Genomic DNA, 16,556 nt, shown 5'->3' with positions numbered 1-16,556 from the left:
CTGTGTTGCAGCAGGGTGGTGCCCACGCTGACGATGCTGCCAGCCTGAACAACAGCCACGGAGGCCTGCCCAGTGCCGGCTCCACTTCCAGCACAGAACTCAGCCACCAAGTGGAAGCATTCAGAGGTCTGTTGCACTCCCCCTCAGTCTTATTATAGTGTGTGTCCAATATTCCAATATTTGTGTTTTTGAGGTTTTTATATCATTCTGTAGCTTCTCAGTTGTGTTCTTTATGTATTCAAATCTGAAAATTTAAATACTGGTCTAACGGCTGAATGGGAGTGTCCATTTTAAAAACCTGGAAGAAAACGAGGATGGACCCGCACTTTAACTCATTACATGGCTCGGTTTATGTATCATGTGTGACTTTTACATTTACATTGTTCGCAGCTGGTCTTAGTTCGGTCCTGGCAGGCCAGTTGCCTGCCACCCTGGAGCTGAAGGTGGAGAAACAGGAGAAGGATGAGATGCAAGACAACCTCTCCAACGATGACAGGTCGGATGATGAGAGCGACAAAAATCTGAGGACCCCTAGAGCCGGCACACGCACGAGGTAAGGACATGTGGATACACCGATAGTGAAATCATTTAGAAATTAACTGATGTTTAGAATAAATTAAATAATTATTTACGCAAAAAAATATTTTAAACCAGCCCAGATCTTTATGATTGATTCTGTGGTTTGGGTTTAGTAGTTTTCTTGTTTTTTAAAGATGTAACACTGCAGCTGGCACAAAGACAGGTTAAGATAGTAGAATAAATTTTACATCAGTGTGATGTATTTGTGACAGATGTCAGTGCAGCAGTGAATAAGTGCTGTAAGATAAGTTGATCTAAACAGGTACTATCCTCCCTGTTCTTGTTATTAATTTTAATTAATTAAAAGAAAAGTGAACAGTTGAAACTGGATTACATTTAGCCCCAGGTCAAAAAGTAAATCATCTGTGTTCTGTTATATTGATTATCTGTCACCAACATTAATGCATGTCATCAATTTTGGTTAATGAAGTTGACACAATCAATGTTCTCAATGTTTTTCACAGTGTAATACTGTAGTACTTGATAATATAATTTGCCACTTGGCCCTGTAATGTAATGAGTTCACATTATTATAGATTGGTTGCTAATTATCAACTGTGCCTGCATGCAACCATGACACTGTTTCAATGATGATTAGTTTTAATTTTGTTTGACTGGAGCACCCTGGTGGCCTGTGGGTCCGACCATGGACCTTTGTTGCATGTCTTCCCCATCTTCTATAGAAGGATATTGTACATTCAGTCAAAGTCATTTTGTTTATTTATTGTGTGCTTTAACATCTAAACAGTTCTTTCTCCCACAGTATCACTGAAGACGAGGACCTGAATCCGGAGCAGAAGGCTGAGCGTGAGCGTGAGAGGAGGATGGCTAACAACGCCCGTGAGCGCCTAAGGGTGCGAGACATCAATGAGGCCTTCAAGGAGCTGGGTCGCATGTGCCAGCTGCACCTGAAGAGCGAGAAGCCCCAAACTAAACTGCTCATCCTCCATCAGGCTGTGGCTGTCATACTTAACCTGGAGCAGCAAGTCAGAGGTAAGTGTCCAGCTAATTGTTGCAATAACTCAAATGTCAATGCTACATCCTAATGCTACAATCTACAGCTTAATGTCTTAAGGCGGCAAAATATCTAAACAGCAGTAGAGAAACTGCCGAAAAGCTGTACAAGTCAGCAATGGTCAAACGCTAGCTGAGGACATTCCTGATTGCTGATGATGTGGATGTCAAACATTGTATCATGATAATGTCTCTTAATGCTTCATTCATTCACTGCAATGCTGGATCTTCATATCACTTTTTGTACTCATGATCTAGTATGATTAATAGGAAATAAACAGATCAAATGCTCTTTCTATTTTTAGTCAAATAAATCTCTCTGAACCTGCAGAGCGGAATCTGAACCCCAAAGCAGCCTGCCTTAAGAGAAGGGAGGAGGAAAAGGTGTCTGGTGGCTCCGGTGACGCCCAGCAGGCCCACACAGGGGTCCATCCAGGCCTGACTGACGCATCCAACCCCATGGGCCACCTCTGAGCAGCAGACAGGTACTCTCAACGCTACTTTCTGCTCCCACCATTTATTTTGTTTGTTTGTCCAAAGCCCAAAGATATTACATTTACAGCGATATAAACCAAAGATGCTACACATTGATAAAGTAAAACTACATGTTGTTTGGCATTGTTGCATCATAGCTTTATTTTCGATAATAACACATTTAGTTGTGGAGCATCTTTTATGTCGAGATGCAGTCCAGTGCTCAAGAAAACAGGATAACAATTAAACAATAACAATTAGTTGAAACAAGCAACAAATGTAATAACAACAAATTAGAGAAAAACAGACAAACAAATAAATACCAAAACTGGTGGATCATAATACAATACAATAATAACAGTGATGCACCAGAGTTTCCCCAAACCAAAAAGCCAAATTGATAAATGATGATAAATGACTTGAGTGTGTTGCTGTTCAATTTATATTTATCGACTGATGGATGAATTGACTCGTTGTTTCAGCTCTACTCACCGGACTGGAACGAGGAGAATTTTGTTTAAATATGTGAAACAGTAGCACTTTCAAATCAACCATCTGTTAAAATCTTGAACCTAAAATATGAAAGCATAAACAGACTTTGTTTTGTGCCTTTATTGATCTACACCTCTGATCAGTGCATTCCTCCCTTTCTCTCCCCAGATCAAAGAGATCCCAATCATACTGCCCCGTTTGAGTCGGTGACCTTGCTACCCAGCAGTGACAGACAGGACTCACGGTTTGTGACACCAATTGGAGGAGACAGACCACTTGAAGCGAAACTACGAGACTAACACAATCCAATCCTAAGATTGAAGAAGAGCCACGTGTCCAGCTCCCTGTGACCAGTTTCCATCTGCAAAATTTCTCCCCACAAAGAAAAAAAAATCTTCAGCACATATCACTGTCTGCAAGAAGTGTGTTGCTTCTGAACAATCAGAGACTTCGCAATCTCCTCCAACCGTATGTGGAAATTGCCTTGTGCCTAAACTGAATTGACGAATGCATTGTAACAGCGATTGTTTTTGTTTGTCTGTTTCTTTTTTTTCTATTTATTATGGTATTGAGCTATAAAGTGTATGTCTAAAGGGAAAGTTCAGTAAATTCAAAGAGAAGTATGCGGCTTTTCACTTGATCTATAGTTTGCCATTAAAAACTGAGCACTCCACCCCGGTGAAGGTTTGGCGAGTTCGAGCTGGGGGGTAAATATTTTGGCACTGAGAAGATTAATTTATTGGCCAGTGTAGAGTGATATTTATACCCAATGGAAAATTATCATTAGTTCTTAGGAAAGAAGACGTAAGCGCCCCATGTTTTAAAAAAAGATGATATATTATTTATATTTATATTTTATTCGTTCTGCCACTGGCCACATGTGTAACCAAAACTACCTATGTTTGTTTCTGTGTAGATTAGAGCCCGATTACATTAGCATCAACGATAATGTCTACAAATGTGACTGATGAATGGCAAACTCTAGGTTTACTGAAAGCTCACGTTTAGTTTCTTTTCCTCGGTAGTGTGCAGTGAAAAAACAGAGAGCAAACGATTTGCAAACCTTAGCATTCCCTGCATATTTTAGTGTCTTAACTAAAGGAAAAGGGGATTTCATTGCCTGTCTGTTTCCTTTGCCATATAGTGTTAAACGTTAGCAAAGCAGCAACATGTTTTTTGCAGATCCTTGTCTTTGTTTAGCCTCCTAACATCAGCACAGAGGTGGCTTTTTTGTTTGTTTTTTTGTCATTTTCATGCCACCAGCTAATCAGAGATCGCTTGATGAAGTAAAAGCAAACAAAACGACGACCATGCTTTCTCCTGGCCTGATGAACACATTGCTTGATTTACTTTCTGTTTATATCTGAAGACATTACATTTCAAACGCAGTTATTCTGAGTAAATCTTAGTTACGCTTATTTGTGTTGTAACAAGTCATTTCTTTAGGCTTCCAGCAATTACAATGTCAAGCGGAGAGGAGCTTTAAGTTATTTTTATTTTTTATTATCCAAGCCGTGATAAACTCAGTACAAGAAGACAGACTGGATATTTCATGGATTTTGTCGAATATAATAGAACTGTAGCACAATAATGAACAAAAACGGTTAACAGGATTTTCTTTTATGTTTCAAGACATTGCTCATGGCTTTATTTTGTTTTCCCCTATCAGTGTGCATGCTTTACGTTTCTCCTTTTATTAAGTCTTTGGTCTTAAGACTTGCTTTATATTCCATTTATTTCTTTGTATATTGTCTTCTGTCATTATCTACACCTTAAACAAGGCTGCCACATTCAGAATGACTATTCTGTATAAAAAAGGGACTTAAATTAGAATAAAAGATGCCACACTAAGAGTTTACATTAAAAATGTATGATTTAACAACTTTGTTTTAGTGGGAAAGAAAAGAAAAACCTACACAGTTTTTTGTGTATTCTCTGACTGAATGTGGCCTTGTTGTTCATTTCAGTATTCATGAGCTTGTGTTCATGTCGGCAGACTTTGATTGAGGGTATAATGTACGCCACTTCCTGCTCTCCTTCCTTCATTTTTTTTATTTCCTGTTCTTCCTATATTTCTTTGCTCCTCTGTTTGCCAAGTTAGACTTTGCTGTATTCCCAGATGCTTTCCCTTGTATAATATATGAGAAAAAAGAAAATCAAAAGGAAAAAAAAAAACATTTGGCTTATTTTTCACTGTAGTTAGTCTTTTATACAATAATACTGTAAGAATATTTCTTGAATTCTAAATATTACTCTTTCTAGATTTTTGAAAACAAAAGTTTTGAGTAAAAAGTTTCTTACTTTATTTTACTATATTAGATAGTAAAATGTACGGTTATTTACAGTAACCTGTCCATTATTACAGGAAATTTACAAATGGCATCTCAAGAACTATAGCTGAATTGTTGCTCGTAGTTTAGGACTTAAAAACGCTTCGTACGAGCTCCAGATTCCTAAAACTGCGACCTCCATCGTATCCTTCAGTCTTCATTGTTGATTGGTAAAAGATTTGTTCTTGTGTCAAATGAAAAGGTAATGTCGATGCACATCAAAAAAAGACAAAAAACTGCGGCAACGGGAATTTGAATTTTCTGTCTTTTTTCAACAGAAAAACACAATGTATATAACATTTATGTTGCAATAAATGTGCCATCTTTTTTTAAACTCAATTGTATGTGCATTTATTTCTCTCACCGAGCAAACACATTTGTTTCTGTTTCTGTTTCTTCACCATATTTACATTTTCTCCTCTCCATAAAGTTTTATTTTATAAATAACAAACATCACAGGAAGGATGAAGTAAGATGAGCTCAGAAACATGGGACTTAATGTAGAGGTCCTTATTGTTTTTTGTTTTATGTTTTGAAGACATTTCTACAGTGGATTTAGGCCAAATGAGTGTTTTATAGTATGTAACTCATTTTTGAAAATAATACCAGTGGACCATTGTAGTCTGTATGAAAAGTGCTATGAATATATGTTTCTATTTTTAATAAAGTGTGATAGCAGCGTACTGTACATGTGCTGTGCTCCTGATTTTTTTTGCATTTAGATTAATGTGGGATTAAAGGGGCAACATGTAAGAATCGACCACCTGTCTAACTCAAACTCCAAACAGACAGGGGGCAGTATATCATCAGAGTAACTGCTAACTGCTGCGGTCACCTAGTTAGATCAGCCGTAGTCCTATTAGCTGACTCTGCCAAGGCGGGGAGCTCAGAGCACCAGGGGAGTGTTGGTGTTTATACCGCTAGCTGGTTAGCATGCTAACTTCAGCAGACATCTCTGCAACAATACATAGATGTCATAACATCAAACTGTTATTTCTTCATACTCTGTTGATGAGTTTTGAATGTTTTAAACTAAAATTCTTACATATTGCACCTTTAATACATGCTAGATAAAAGTCCTGTATAAAAGCCTCTCCACAAACACGGAAATAAAACTGATATTTAGAACACATATTTTATCATTGAGTATATTGATTTAATTCACATTGAATTTCCTTCTTTAGTTACTTTTGTTTGCAACTCTTTATTGGGGTTTTCAGAGTTAAACATAAAGCTGAACATAGTATTTATGGTACAAATATATAGAAAACACAAAAAGTTGGTGAGTCATCACTCATTTATGAGGGAAAACATATATAGCAAATATATAGCAAATTATTTTGCAATGCATTTAAATTAGGAACTCGGATCAAATATAGACAACATGAAAGTGTATTAAAGGTGCAATATATAAGAATTTTAGTAGACAGCATTCAAAAACTAACTAACCTTGGCCCGTCGAAGCCCGTCGGAGCCCGTCGAAGCCCGTCAGTCGAAGGGCAAGGCAAATTTATTTGTATAGCACAATTCAGACACAAGGCAACTCAAAGTGCTTTGTGGGGGCATAAAATTACATTAAAAGACATTAAATTAAGTAGGAAGACATCCAGAAACATTAAAACAAGTAAAAAATAGAAAAATAAGCAAAACTAGAATAGGTTTAAAAGAGACAAGACAATATAAAGTTACCGTGCAGCTCAAGATATCGACCAAAGCCTTAAAATTTCTCCAATAAAAGGCAGTTGCAAACAAAAGGGTTCTCAGCCTTGATTTAAAAAAGGTGAGAGTTGGAACGGACCTGCAGTTTTTTGGGAGTTTGTTCCAGATATGTGGTGGATAACAACTGAACGCTGCTTCTCCATGTTTAGTTTTGACAAAGCTCCTGTGCTATTGGTGTGAACACCAAATCCTGCTGATCCCTTAATGGTTTGAAGAATCCACTCAACAGGTGGCCAATTCTTACATGTTGCACCTTTAAAGATGAATTAATACAAAACATATAGATAAAGTAGAATATTGGAAGTTCTTTATTAACTTTAGTAAAATAAAAACAAAGAAATGAACTGAAAATAGAGTTCAGCAGGAATGAAAGTGATGCAGCTATTATCAAAAGTACAAACGTTTTTGTCTCATAAATACTTTCGGTTGAAGCAGCTTTCTGTAGGCTGAAGTTCTCAATCTGCTACTTGTTCTGTGACTGAAGTTAATGAATCCCCGAAGTGTTGTGAAAATGCTCCTCTGAACCTGGAGGACTGCTATGCTGTAAATCTGTACATCTGCACAGAATTATCGTGGTGCAGATGGAGCATGATGAGCTCTCATCACGTCCTGAGAGGTCTGATCCCGGTTCAGTTTTTTGACGGAGGTGACACCCAGTTGAAAACTGCTGACTGCTGTTCTGCCTGTGGTGAGCTCAGTGATGCAACGTAAATCACGACTGTCATCTTTGAATACTCTCTGCAGAGAAAGCAGAACATGTGAGAGTGTTTGGCTGCTGATGGTGCTGGTGGTGGCGGGTGGGTGTGCATGTTTTCTGTTGGAGTGGGACCACCATGTCTGAAGGCTGACTTCCTGTCATGGCTGCCGGGCCAGCTGACAGAAAGTCCTTGGCTCTCATCCTTGAAGCTCGACCAAAGAGCCTGCTGCTCCTCCTGCTCCGAACAGTAAGATCATCCGCCTCTCAGGATTCATGCTGCACAAAAATGAGCTTTTCTTTCAAATACAGTCCTATCTTCCCTGTAATTTCTACAACATCTTTCTGGGAAAGTTTCTGAAAATGACAATGACATTCATATAAAATTGTGGGCTCATGAAAATAAAATGTTACCTTTTGTTGTTTATATTTCCTTCATATTACAGCTGCTCAACATACTGACTGTAGCAGTGTCAGCATGGGTTTGTTTCAACCAAATACTTATACACTAACAGCAGAGTCTGGGTCTGCCTCAATGTGAGGTTGAGGGGCCCATTAATATTTTTAATAACAATACATTTATTTATATAGCACCTTTAAAAACAGACTTACATACATACAAACCTACAGTACTGTGGCAATTTCAAACATACAGTAAATAAAAAGACAACAGAAAGTGTAATGGGGAGCCAAAATTAAGTAAAAGCTAAATAAAAAGATAAAAGATAAATCATTCCATGTTACGATTACAACATCTCAAAGACAAAAATTATAACAGCATATCGGTAATTTAGGAGTCAAGTGCCCCTTGCTGAATGGATGCTCTCGATGCAGGCACAACAAAATTACACAATACCTTCCCGTGATATCAAAACTTTTCCAGCTGTATTAAAAAGTGAAATCTTTGCCGAGCTTTCTTCAGTACTATTGTTGACCTCCCACTTCAGAGAATACTGCTCCACCCAGGAATTTGTAGTTCTCCACCTGTTGGATTTCCTGACTTTTTATGACCATTGTGACCACTACTGTCTTTGTTTAGAATAGAACAGAATAGAAAATACTCTATTGTCTATCTTTTGCGTTCAAAAGGCAGACATTTTGTCTTTGCTTGCATGTGCAAAAGAGTACATTGGAAACACAGTATATCACAGTCAAACAAGGCACATTAATATACATTATCAGAGAAACACGTTTAAAGAGCAGCGCTAACATACAACTCTAAGTTGTTGACTTTACACAAGTCCACCAGGGATGAAACCAATTTTTTGTAAGCTGCAGATTTACTGATGCAAAATCATCTGCAAACATAAACAATTTAACAGACTGGGATTGGAAATACATTCACTTCTCCACCACATGATCTTCGGTGGTGGCTTTAGCCTGACACATTGGCTAAATTTACATAATTTTTTCCATCTTTTTCTCCTGTTAAAAATCAACAATGGAAAAGAGGAAGTCAAATGAGCTAAAAATGTGCGTCTATGACAGCTCTTGTGCGTGTCAGCTAGGAAAGCCTGCAGTCCTTCTTATGATCAGGAAAAGACTGAGCTGTGCACTGAGCATGCCCAGAGGTCCCAGCTGTGGCACCTCAGAGGAGAACAGAGCTCTCATTGTGCTGCTGTAACCCAACACAGTGGCACAGAGCTCAGATTAAAGGCTGCGGCGTCTCTCTGCGGACACAAATACAAACAGTGGGCCACTACAAAGACAGGGGCAGCAGGGCCTCCGGTTTACTGTAGTTTCTGCTGCAGTGCAAAGATTCATAAAAACAACTTTGATTGTGTTATTTGTTCATAATATCAGCGTAAATCAGTGAGCAACTTTTTCTGTCATTGTCAGTTAAGGAAAGTAACTTCACAAGCAGACTGCTCTTCAGTAAAAATTCGATGTATATGTACATAATTTGAGTATTTTTATTTTATGTTACTTTATACTTCTTCAGCAGTGCATAAAGTAGTTAAATTTGTTCCATCTTGACCAGCTACAATATTAAAATGTTGCTTATATGTAAATGCATCTATAATAACGATCCTATACCTGAGGTGCCCAAACGCTTCCCTTAGAGAGCCAAAACTGAGACTAAACGGTGGCCCACGGGCAGAAAACAAACTCCTACTGTAATGTATTGTATTGTTATGATGCAAAGTGGTACTAGGATCCTGCGCTCAGATTGTGAAAAATAATTAATAGTTATCTTACATAGCCCTATTTAAAGAGCATTTTTACATCACAAGAAAACAGGATAAATACAAATAGTATTATACGCTTTTAAATAATATTTTTCAAGGATTTTTAGGATTATTTTTTCCAAATTTGGACCGCATGACTCTCTTTGGGCAGCCTTGTCCTATAACATGTAATATGTACATTACATGTGTACATGAGCGCTTTTATCCATCACTGGTCATTTTATACGAACATGAAATTCAGACTGTTCAGCCTGAGACTGTGAAGTTAAACTGTAATTGTATGAAATAATATTTAAAAAAGATGTAGCTGGACTCAAACTTTATTTTGTTTTATTAAACCCTTGTTTAAAAATGACATTAAATGTTGTATCTTGTACCTTGTGAAGTTAAAGGTATTTGTTCCAGCATATATTCAGCATATATTCAGTATATATTCATATATATACCAATATGACTCCACCATTTTTGACATCTTTCCAGTTTCTTAAATGAAAACAGTGTCACTTGTATTGAACACAAGCAGCCATGCTAAAACTTACAAAAACAAGATTTAAATTCTGACCAATCAGAACCAGCTTTCAGTGATTAGTGCAGAAGTACTGTACTTACTTGTAAAGTCAATATTTAGTAATTAATTTGAAAAGTTTCTTTCATATTTTGTCCAACCAATTTTTATATATTGAAGACCAAAACTAAGAATATCATACAATCGAATACAACACCACAAACTGCAGCATCTGATACTGGCAGAAGAATCTGATTATTATTAATATTAATTTGTTTTTTAGTGGTAATTTAATAAAATAGTTCATATATATAATATAATGGAACAGTATGACTCTTGAGTGAATGTTTGTGAAGATATTTATATACAGTATTGTTCACATATAAGTACAGTTGATCCCTCAGTGCACTCAAACCGACTTTAATCTTTGTCCTGCTACTTTAAACCATCCGAGATATTATTTATCACTGCTCAGTGGTGTTTGCTTAGTCCTGCACTTCCTCTTAAAGTACATGCCCACCACAGACACTTTATTCCTAAAATAATGTTTTTTCCCTGCAACATTTTTCATCATGTCTTCATCCTTACTCAGCATAATCCCTGCCTCATGCCATGTTTTTACTTTGTAATGCTACCTCGACTCCCACCATGTCTGTGCCTTACACAGGATGCTCTTTAATGTGTGATGCGTTCACTGCACTGAGTCTGAGTGAGTTACAAGCACAGGATCTCATTAACTAACTGTGTTCAGGTCAGCTCACTATCCACTAGATGACGCTCTCGGTTTTTAAAGACATGCAGCTGCAAATTGCGTTTATGAGGTGAGCAAATAATTAAACTTAAACATCGAGTTTGAGGCCTATACATGTGGACATTAAATCATGCATAAAGCAGTTAGTTTGTACAGGAAACTAGCATCCATGTGTGAAGCTAGAGTGTGTAACTTGTTGTTTTAATATCCTAATATTTATGGAATATTTCATTCGGGTGTTTTTGGCTTATTTTGTGTATTTCTCCAGAAGATATATCACAATTACTATCTACTGGGTCCACCCATTTACTGTTTTTTTTCACATAATGGTGACTCACACCACAAAGCTCATGAACCCGGTCATTTTGAATGTGAGAAAAGGTTGTTTTTCCCCCTTTTTTCCCTTCTTCTTTCTTTTAAATGTTGGCCCAGCTTCTACTAAACACAAGCAGCGAGACTTTTATTGCCCTCTCTTAACATCTAGTTTGCTCAGTTTAAAATAAAAGGTGTTTGTTTCATAATGAGCCAATATGTCAGTCTAATTAACAGACTGGGTCCCACTTACAACTTGTTCCCCGCTGCTTTCAGAGCCTTTTTTATAACTCTGCTGAACCGAGCCGAGCCGAGCCGAGCCAGGCCGTGCGGTAGAGAGGTCCCGCCGGGGCTTCAGGGCGGATTCCTGCCGTGAATCTGTTCCTGGACCAGCGGCCTGGGTCTGCACGGGTGGGCGGGTTTGTGCGCTTGTTTCAGGAGGCGGAGCGGCCCGGAGGGTCGGACGTAGTTTTGAAACTCTCTCCCTCTCTCTCTGAGAAAACAACACAGCCACTAAATAAGTTAGCAAGCGGTGGCGTGGGCACTTTGCTCCACCGTTTATCTCGTTTTAAGACCCTTTAAAACAAACTTTTACAATCTGCGATAAGTGAACCGGAGCGAGAGACGACGTCGGTGAGTAAACTCGCTAACTGTTCATTGTAGATGCTCAAACTCAATTAGAGGCAGATAACTGAACATTTGTCACAAAAAAAATGGGATTTAACTTGCCTTAAACTCCATTTAATGATGTGACGAATGGAGTCGAGAGAGGTGTGAAGCTTTGTGAAGTTTCACTGTAGTTGAATCTCAGGCTGCTGCTGTGTTTCATGCCACCTGTTGCGCTCAGCAGCAGCAGCAGCAGCAGCGATGTAAACTGCGTCAACTCAAGCTGTTTCTTCTTCTGCTAGCTGACTAACAGATGAGCTAGCTACTTTAACATTTCACTCCTCGTCTGTTATTTGTTATTTACACATCAGTGCTATGATTTCATTGTGTTTACAGTCTGCTGCTGGACGCTCATGTTGGATTTACCTGACTCTCCAGATTAGTGAACTCCCATTCACGTTACGTAACTTAATGATATTTTCCCACAGTGTAAATCCTCAGCTTTAACATTTACCCCTTCACGGTTCGTTTTACCTGATTTGTTTTCTCCTGTGAGTCACTGCAGCTGTAGACACACTGTCGGGACTCTATGTGACACAGAAAACTAATCAGTTCACATGAGCAGATAAAAATCTGCTTCGTTAAACCTTTGCAGAGTCTGAACCTCTGCACACATCAAAGCGAGGGCCTTGACGTCCAACCTGCCTGCTGACCTCTCTGCTCTGCAGCACAGGGGTCAGTGAAGGCAGCACTGCCTCCATGAAGGACTCAGTGAGGGTTTCCTCCTCTTGCAGGGTAAAATACAATGGGAGGAAAAAAGTTGCACACTTGTTGGAGCTCTTGTGTTTTGGATACATGTGACAGTATGGATGAAAGAGTCTATTGTGTCGTCTTTAGCTTTAATCTGTCCTCGACAGCACTCTTCCTGCTGGACAGGACAGTTTACAGAGGCCCTCTTCTTCCCTCCTGTGCAGACTAACCGGTGTGAAGCTGACTGATTCATACTAATTGGAGCACAAGGATCCACCTATCATTCACCGTACTCATTGACTTGTTAAAACTAAGCTGAGATGAAATATTCTCATGTGGTGTTAGGAGTGACATGTATAAAATGGCAATGGCAAAATATTATTGCGATATTTTAAGTCAATATTGTAATATAATATATATCTCGATATTTTGGAATCTCTTCAAAAGCACTATAAATGCTCGGACTGGGCAACGAAATCAAATCACAATATTTTTGACAGAATACTTCAATATCGACATTGTGACAATATCGACATTGCAAAGGCAAGTATTAGAACAAGTAGAACAGTGGTAAGTTCACAAAATCACATCAATTTATTGTAATGCAGCCTTAAAAACCAGTGTTTTATAAAATTTAATTCATACACCTGTTAGATAAAATGTTAGAAGAGGGCAGGCACTATTTCATGCAGCAGATGCCAAATATCTAACAAGGTGCATGCTTGAATGGCTTACCACCTTGGTTAACCAATTTCCTGGGGGAACCCTGACTTCTTCTATCAGGTTACATGCAATTTTATATTGTGATATACCCTGATATAGTATATTTTTTGGGAAAATTGCTTGTCTTATCTATATAAAACTGTTATAGATAAAATAACAGAGATATCTATTTTTTGCTTATCAGGCAAACTGAATCCCTGAAAAATCATTATATTTTATCATATTGATGGAAAAATAAGTAAACATCTAATATTGGCATTAAGCTATCATGCTTGTTGATTTGTGTTTTGTAGCTTTGTCCACAATGGCCTCATGCAACCAGAGACAATTTAACATAGTTTACATGAGACTGCAATAAACCACACAGCACTTCTTATCAAAAGAGCAAAAAATATACAAAAACACATTTAAGTTAAATGTACTCAAAAGCGATTATTTGAATTGTAGGTTAAAGCAACAGCATGTAACTTTCTGTAGAAAGATAAATTGATTGTTGCGTCTCATCCACTGGTGGTCAGATACTGACGCTTTGGTTTGGTGTCTGTGGTTGGACACCAACCCAAAGCATCACTATTTGACAACCTGGGGATGAGTGTCAACAATCAATTCTATTTTTCTAGAATTTAATTGTTTCAGACATTGGATCAGATTGGTCCCGGCTCTTCTCCCGACCCTACATGGTGATACATTTTTCTAAATAGGCTTGTCAATGAATGAGCTTTACGTATTTGATGCTAATGTGCTGTGTCCTGCTCCTGCCTTTGTTGTCATTCTTATCAGTGTCCTTCCTCCAGGTCCATCTCAGTCCGTCTTTGTATTGTAACATCAGGTAGAATGGGACACTATCAGCAAGGCAAACAGGAACCTGTTAAAAGCCCTTTGTCCAGTGAAACACATGGTGGCTGCTGATGGCTTTGTCTTTACCGGCTTCCCAGGCATAAATGTGTCTGAGGAACATTTAGCAGCTTACTTTAATATTTGTACACAGTTTGATATTTATTGCCAGCTGTGTTCTCACAACCGTGCTGCAAATCTGTCAACTTTGACAACCCTGCAATTATTATAAATGTGACAAAACTGAGCCCAATAAGATTGCGTTGCACTTCCCATGAGCGTGGGCTGCAAATTACAATGTTATTTACACGGATCAAGTACACTGTGTAAGCACACACACAAATATACACACCATACGTTCAGTCTAAACCTCACACCCTTCATAGTTGTGCAGAGAAGATTGAGCTCTCACACTTTTCTCAGGTCTGACTCATGTTGGAGTGTTATCTTTTAATCCCTTTCTCTCAACCTGTTCAACCTATATTCTTGTCATGCTCAGTAAACAGTCATTTTGTTGTACCATACCTGTTAGTCACACACCTGTAAGGGCTCTCGAAACAGTACCTGGTAATTTTTGCTGTTAAAAGAATGTGGCCAATGTTGACTCATACTCTCAGAGATATTATGCGTTCTGAGATGTTAGACACAACATATTGTCTCATTCTTCATTCGGCAAGAGCACAGTTTGATTCTTCTCTCTTTGGAGAGAAAACAAAGCGCTATAACAAGAAAAGAAAATGACAGCAAACAACATAATTAAATGCAGCAAGGCTTTAATGATTCATTAGAGGTGGAGTGTAAATCTGGGAGACATTTGTTTGATTCTGAATTATGTAATGTCTCATCTCTGACTAATACCGCCTGTTTAAACCTTTGGTTGCAGAGGTGGGCCACCTGATCCAGGGAGAGGGATTTATTTTCCTTCTGCATTCCTGATGGAGTCGTACAGAGCGACTGGCATTCCTAACAGCGGACCACAACAGGGCCACACTCAGCCGTCCCGCCCATCCAGGCCCCACAGTAATGGAGCTGGTACATACGGTCTCAGCATCCGTGTTCAGGGGATAGATGGACACCCCTACGTGGTTCTCAACAACCAGGACAGGGGTCCGCAATCCTATATTGACCCTAACAGTAATGGGTACATCGACACAGAGGGCTCTTTCATTGAGAACTATGATGAGTATGATTTCAAGGGAGGGAAGGAGGCTGGATCCAACAGCCCCTTCATGGAGTACAGGTCTCAGAAGATGATGCAATACACTGGTTCTCAAAATGGTGTTGCAGATTCACAAGAGAGGAAATCATCCTCCCTTCTGAACTTTCAGAAGCACCCTGAGATACTACAGCCGTATGATCCGAACACCAACTCACTGAACTTTGATGGTTCCCACAGCCTGCCTTCAAGGTCTCTGCCTCCAGCTGGGACTGGGAACCAGCAGCGAGGTCTCTCCTCTAAATCTGCTGTGCTTGCACCGTCCCATGCCAAGTTGTCAAGCCTGGACCAGAGCAGGGCTCCTGCCCAGCGAGAGAAAAGGCAGCTTCCGTCCCAGAACCTGAGTGAGACAGCTCTGTCCAAGTCGAAGTCTTTGCCTCCTTCCCAGCTTGCTCAGCCTCAGACAAGGACACAGTCACAAGTGGCAGAACCACAGTCCAAAGCTCCTCTCACCAACCTGAATCAACCTCAGTCCAAGCCAATCTCCAAAACCCAGCACCAACCAGTGCCTCCAGCCCAGCCTCAGCCCTCCACTGTGTCCAGTCCCACCAGTGAGCACAGCAAGACGCCATGCATATCCCCCACCGCCATGAGCAGCACGAACTCCAGCCTGGAGCGCTCCCGCCGTGAGCCTGATGTCCTTCCGCTACGCAGAACTGACTCCAGTGGGCCAGTCCTTCAGTCCTCTTCCCGCTCGCGCCATTCCTCCTCATCTTCCACCTCTAAGACTCTGATAGATGAACAGATGGACGCCCTTTATGCGGACACCATCAACCGCCACGAGAACCGCCGCTACATCCCTTTCCTCCCAGGTTCAGGCAGAGACATTGACACAGGCTCCATTCCTGGTGTCGATGAGCTCATTGAAAAGTTTGATGGCCAAGTTGGCAGCCACCAGCGCAGGGGCAGGGCTGGGCGCAGGAACAGGATAAACCCAGAGGACAGGAAGCGGTCACGCAGCGTGGATAGTGCCCTCGGCCTTCGAGATGGTTACACGGAAGAGTTTAGCCACCAGCGAGGCACATCAATGGAGCACGTCCTGCGGCCCTCGCAGCTACGGCTGCAGAAAACGGCCGGCAGTCAGGACTCCTGGATCACAGCTGTAGATGGTAAGGTCGACTCCAGAGCTTCGTCTCGTGCCACTAGCGCGCCCGGCTCCCCTCAGAGCACCATCTCTAAAGGTGTGGGCTTCATACAGGGTTACAAAAAACCACAGACTCGCTCCTCTTCACTACCATTCAAGAGTAAAGAGAGCGAGGCTGGTGCCTCTTCAGCTGGAAAGGTTTCGACGACAACAATGTCAACGTCGCTATCCAAGCCTTCTTCAGCTGCAGACAAAAAGTCCAGTACAGAGACAGATGTTCAGGT

General features: G+C 40.0%; 2 protein-coding genes across 4 annotated transcripts in view; both read left to right on the top strand.

The window, feature by feature from the left end:
* Positions 1-5,228, top strand: part of tcf12 (transcription factor 12) — an 81,402-nt gene extending 76,174 nt beyond the window's left edge. For both annotated transcript variants that reach the window (XM_073465105.1, XM_073465106.1), the window contains 5 exons: positions 12-126; positions 391-553; positions 1,343-1,572; positions 1,925-2,078; positions 2,728-5,228. In XM_073465105.1, the coding sequence (XP_073321206.1) occupies positions 12-126; positions 391-553; positions 1,343-1,572; positions 1,925-2,067 (651 nt within the window). In that variant the 3' untranslated portion in view covers positions 2,068-2,078; positions 2,728-5,228. The remainder of the gene's footprint in view (positions 1-11; positions 127-390; positions 554-1,342; positions 1,573-1,924; positions 2,079-2,727) is intronic.
* Positions 5,229-11,567: 6,339 nt separating this feature from the next.
* The window catches only part of cgnl1 (cingulin-like 1), a 31,300-nt gene continuing 26,311 nt past the window's right edge, over positions 11,568-16,556 (top strand). For both annotated transcript variants that reach the window (XM_073463805.1, XM_073463804.1), the window contains exons 1-2: positions 11,568-11,692; positions 14,856-16,554. In XM_073463805.1, coding sequence (XP_073319906.1) covers positions 14,908-16,554 — 1,647 coding nt within the window. In that variant the 5' untranslated portion in view covers positions 11,568-11,692; positions 14,856-14,907. The remainder of the gene's footprint in view (positions 11,693-14,855; positions 16,555-16,556) is intronic.

Source organism: Pagrus major, chromosome 4, assembly GCF_040436345.1.
Source record: "Pagrus major chromosome 4, Pma_NU_1.0".
Taxonomy (NCBI): domain Eukaryota; kingdom Metazoa; phylum Chordata; class Actinopteri; order Spariformes; family Sparidae; genus Pagrus; species Pagrus major.
The sequence above is the reverse complement of the archived record's forward strand: the minus strand, read 5'-3'. Positions and strand labels throughout refer to the sequence as shown.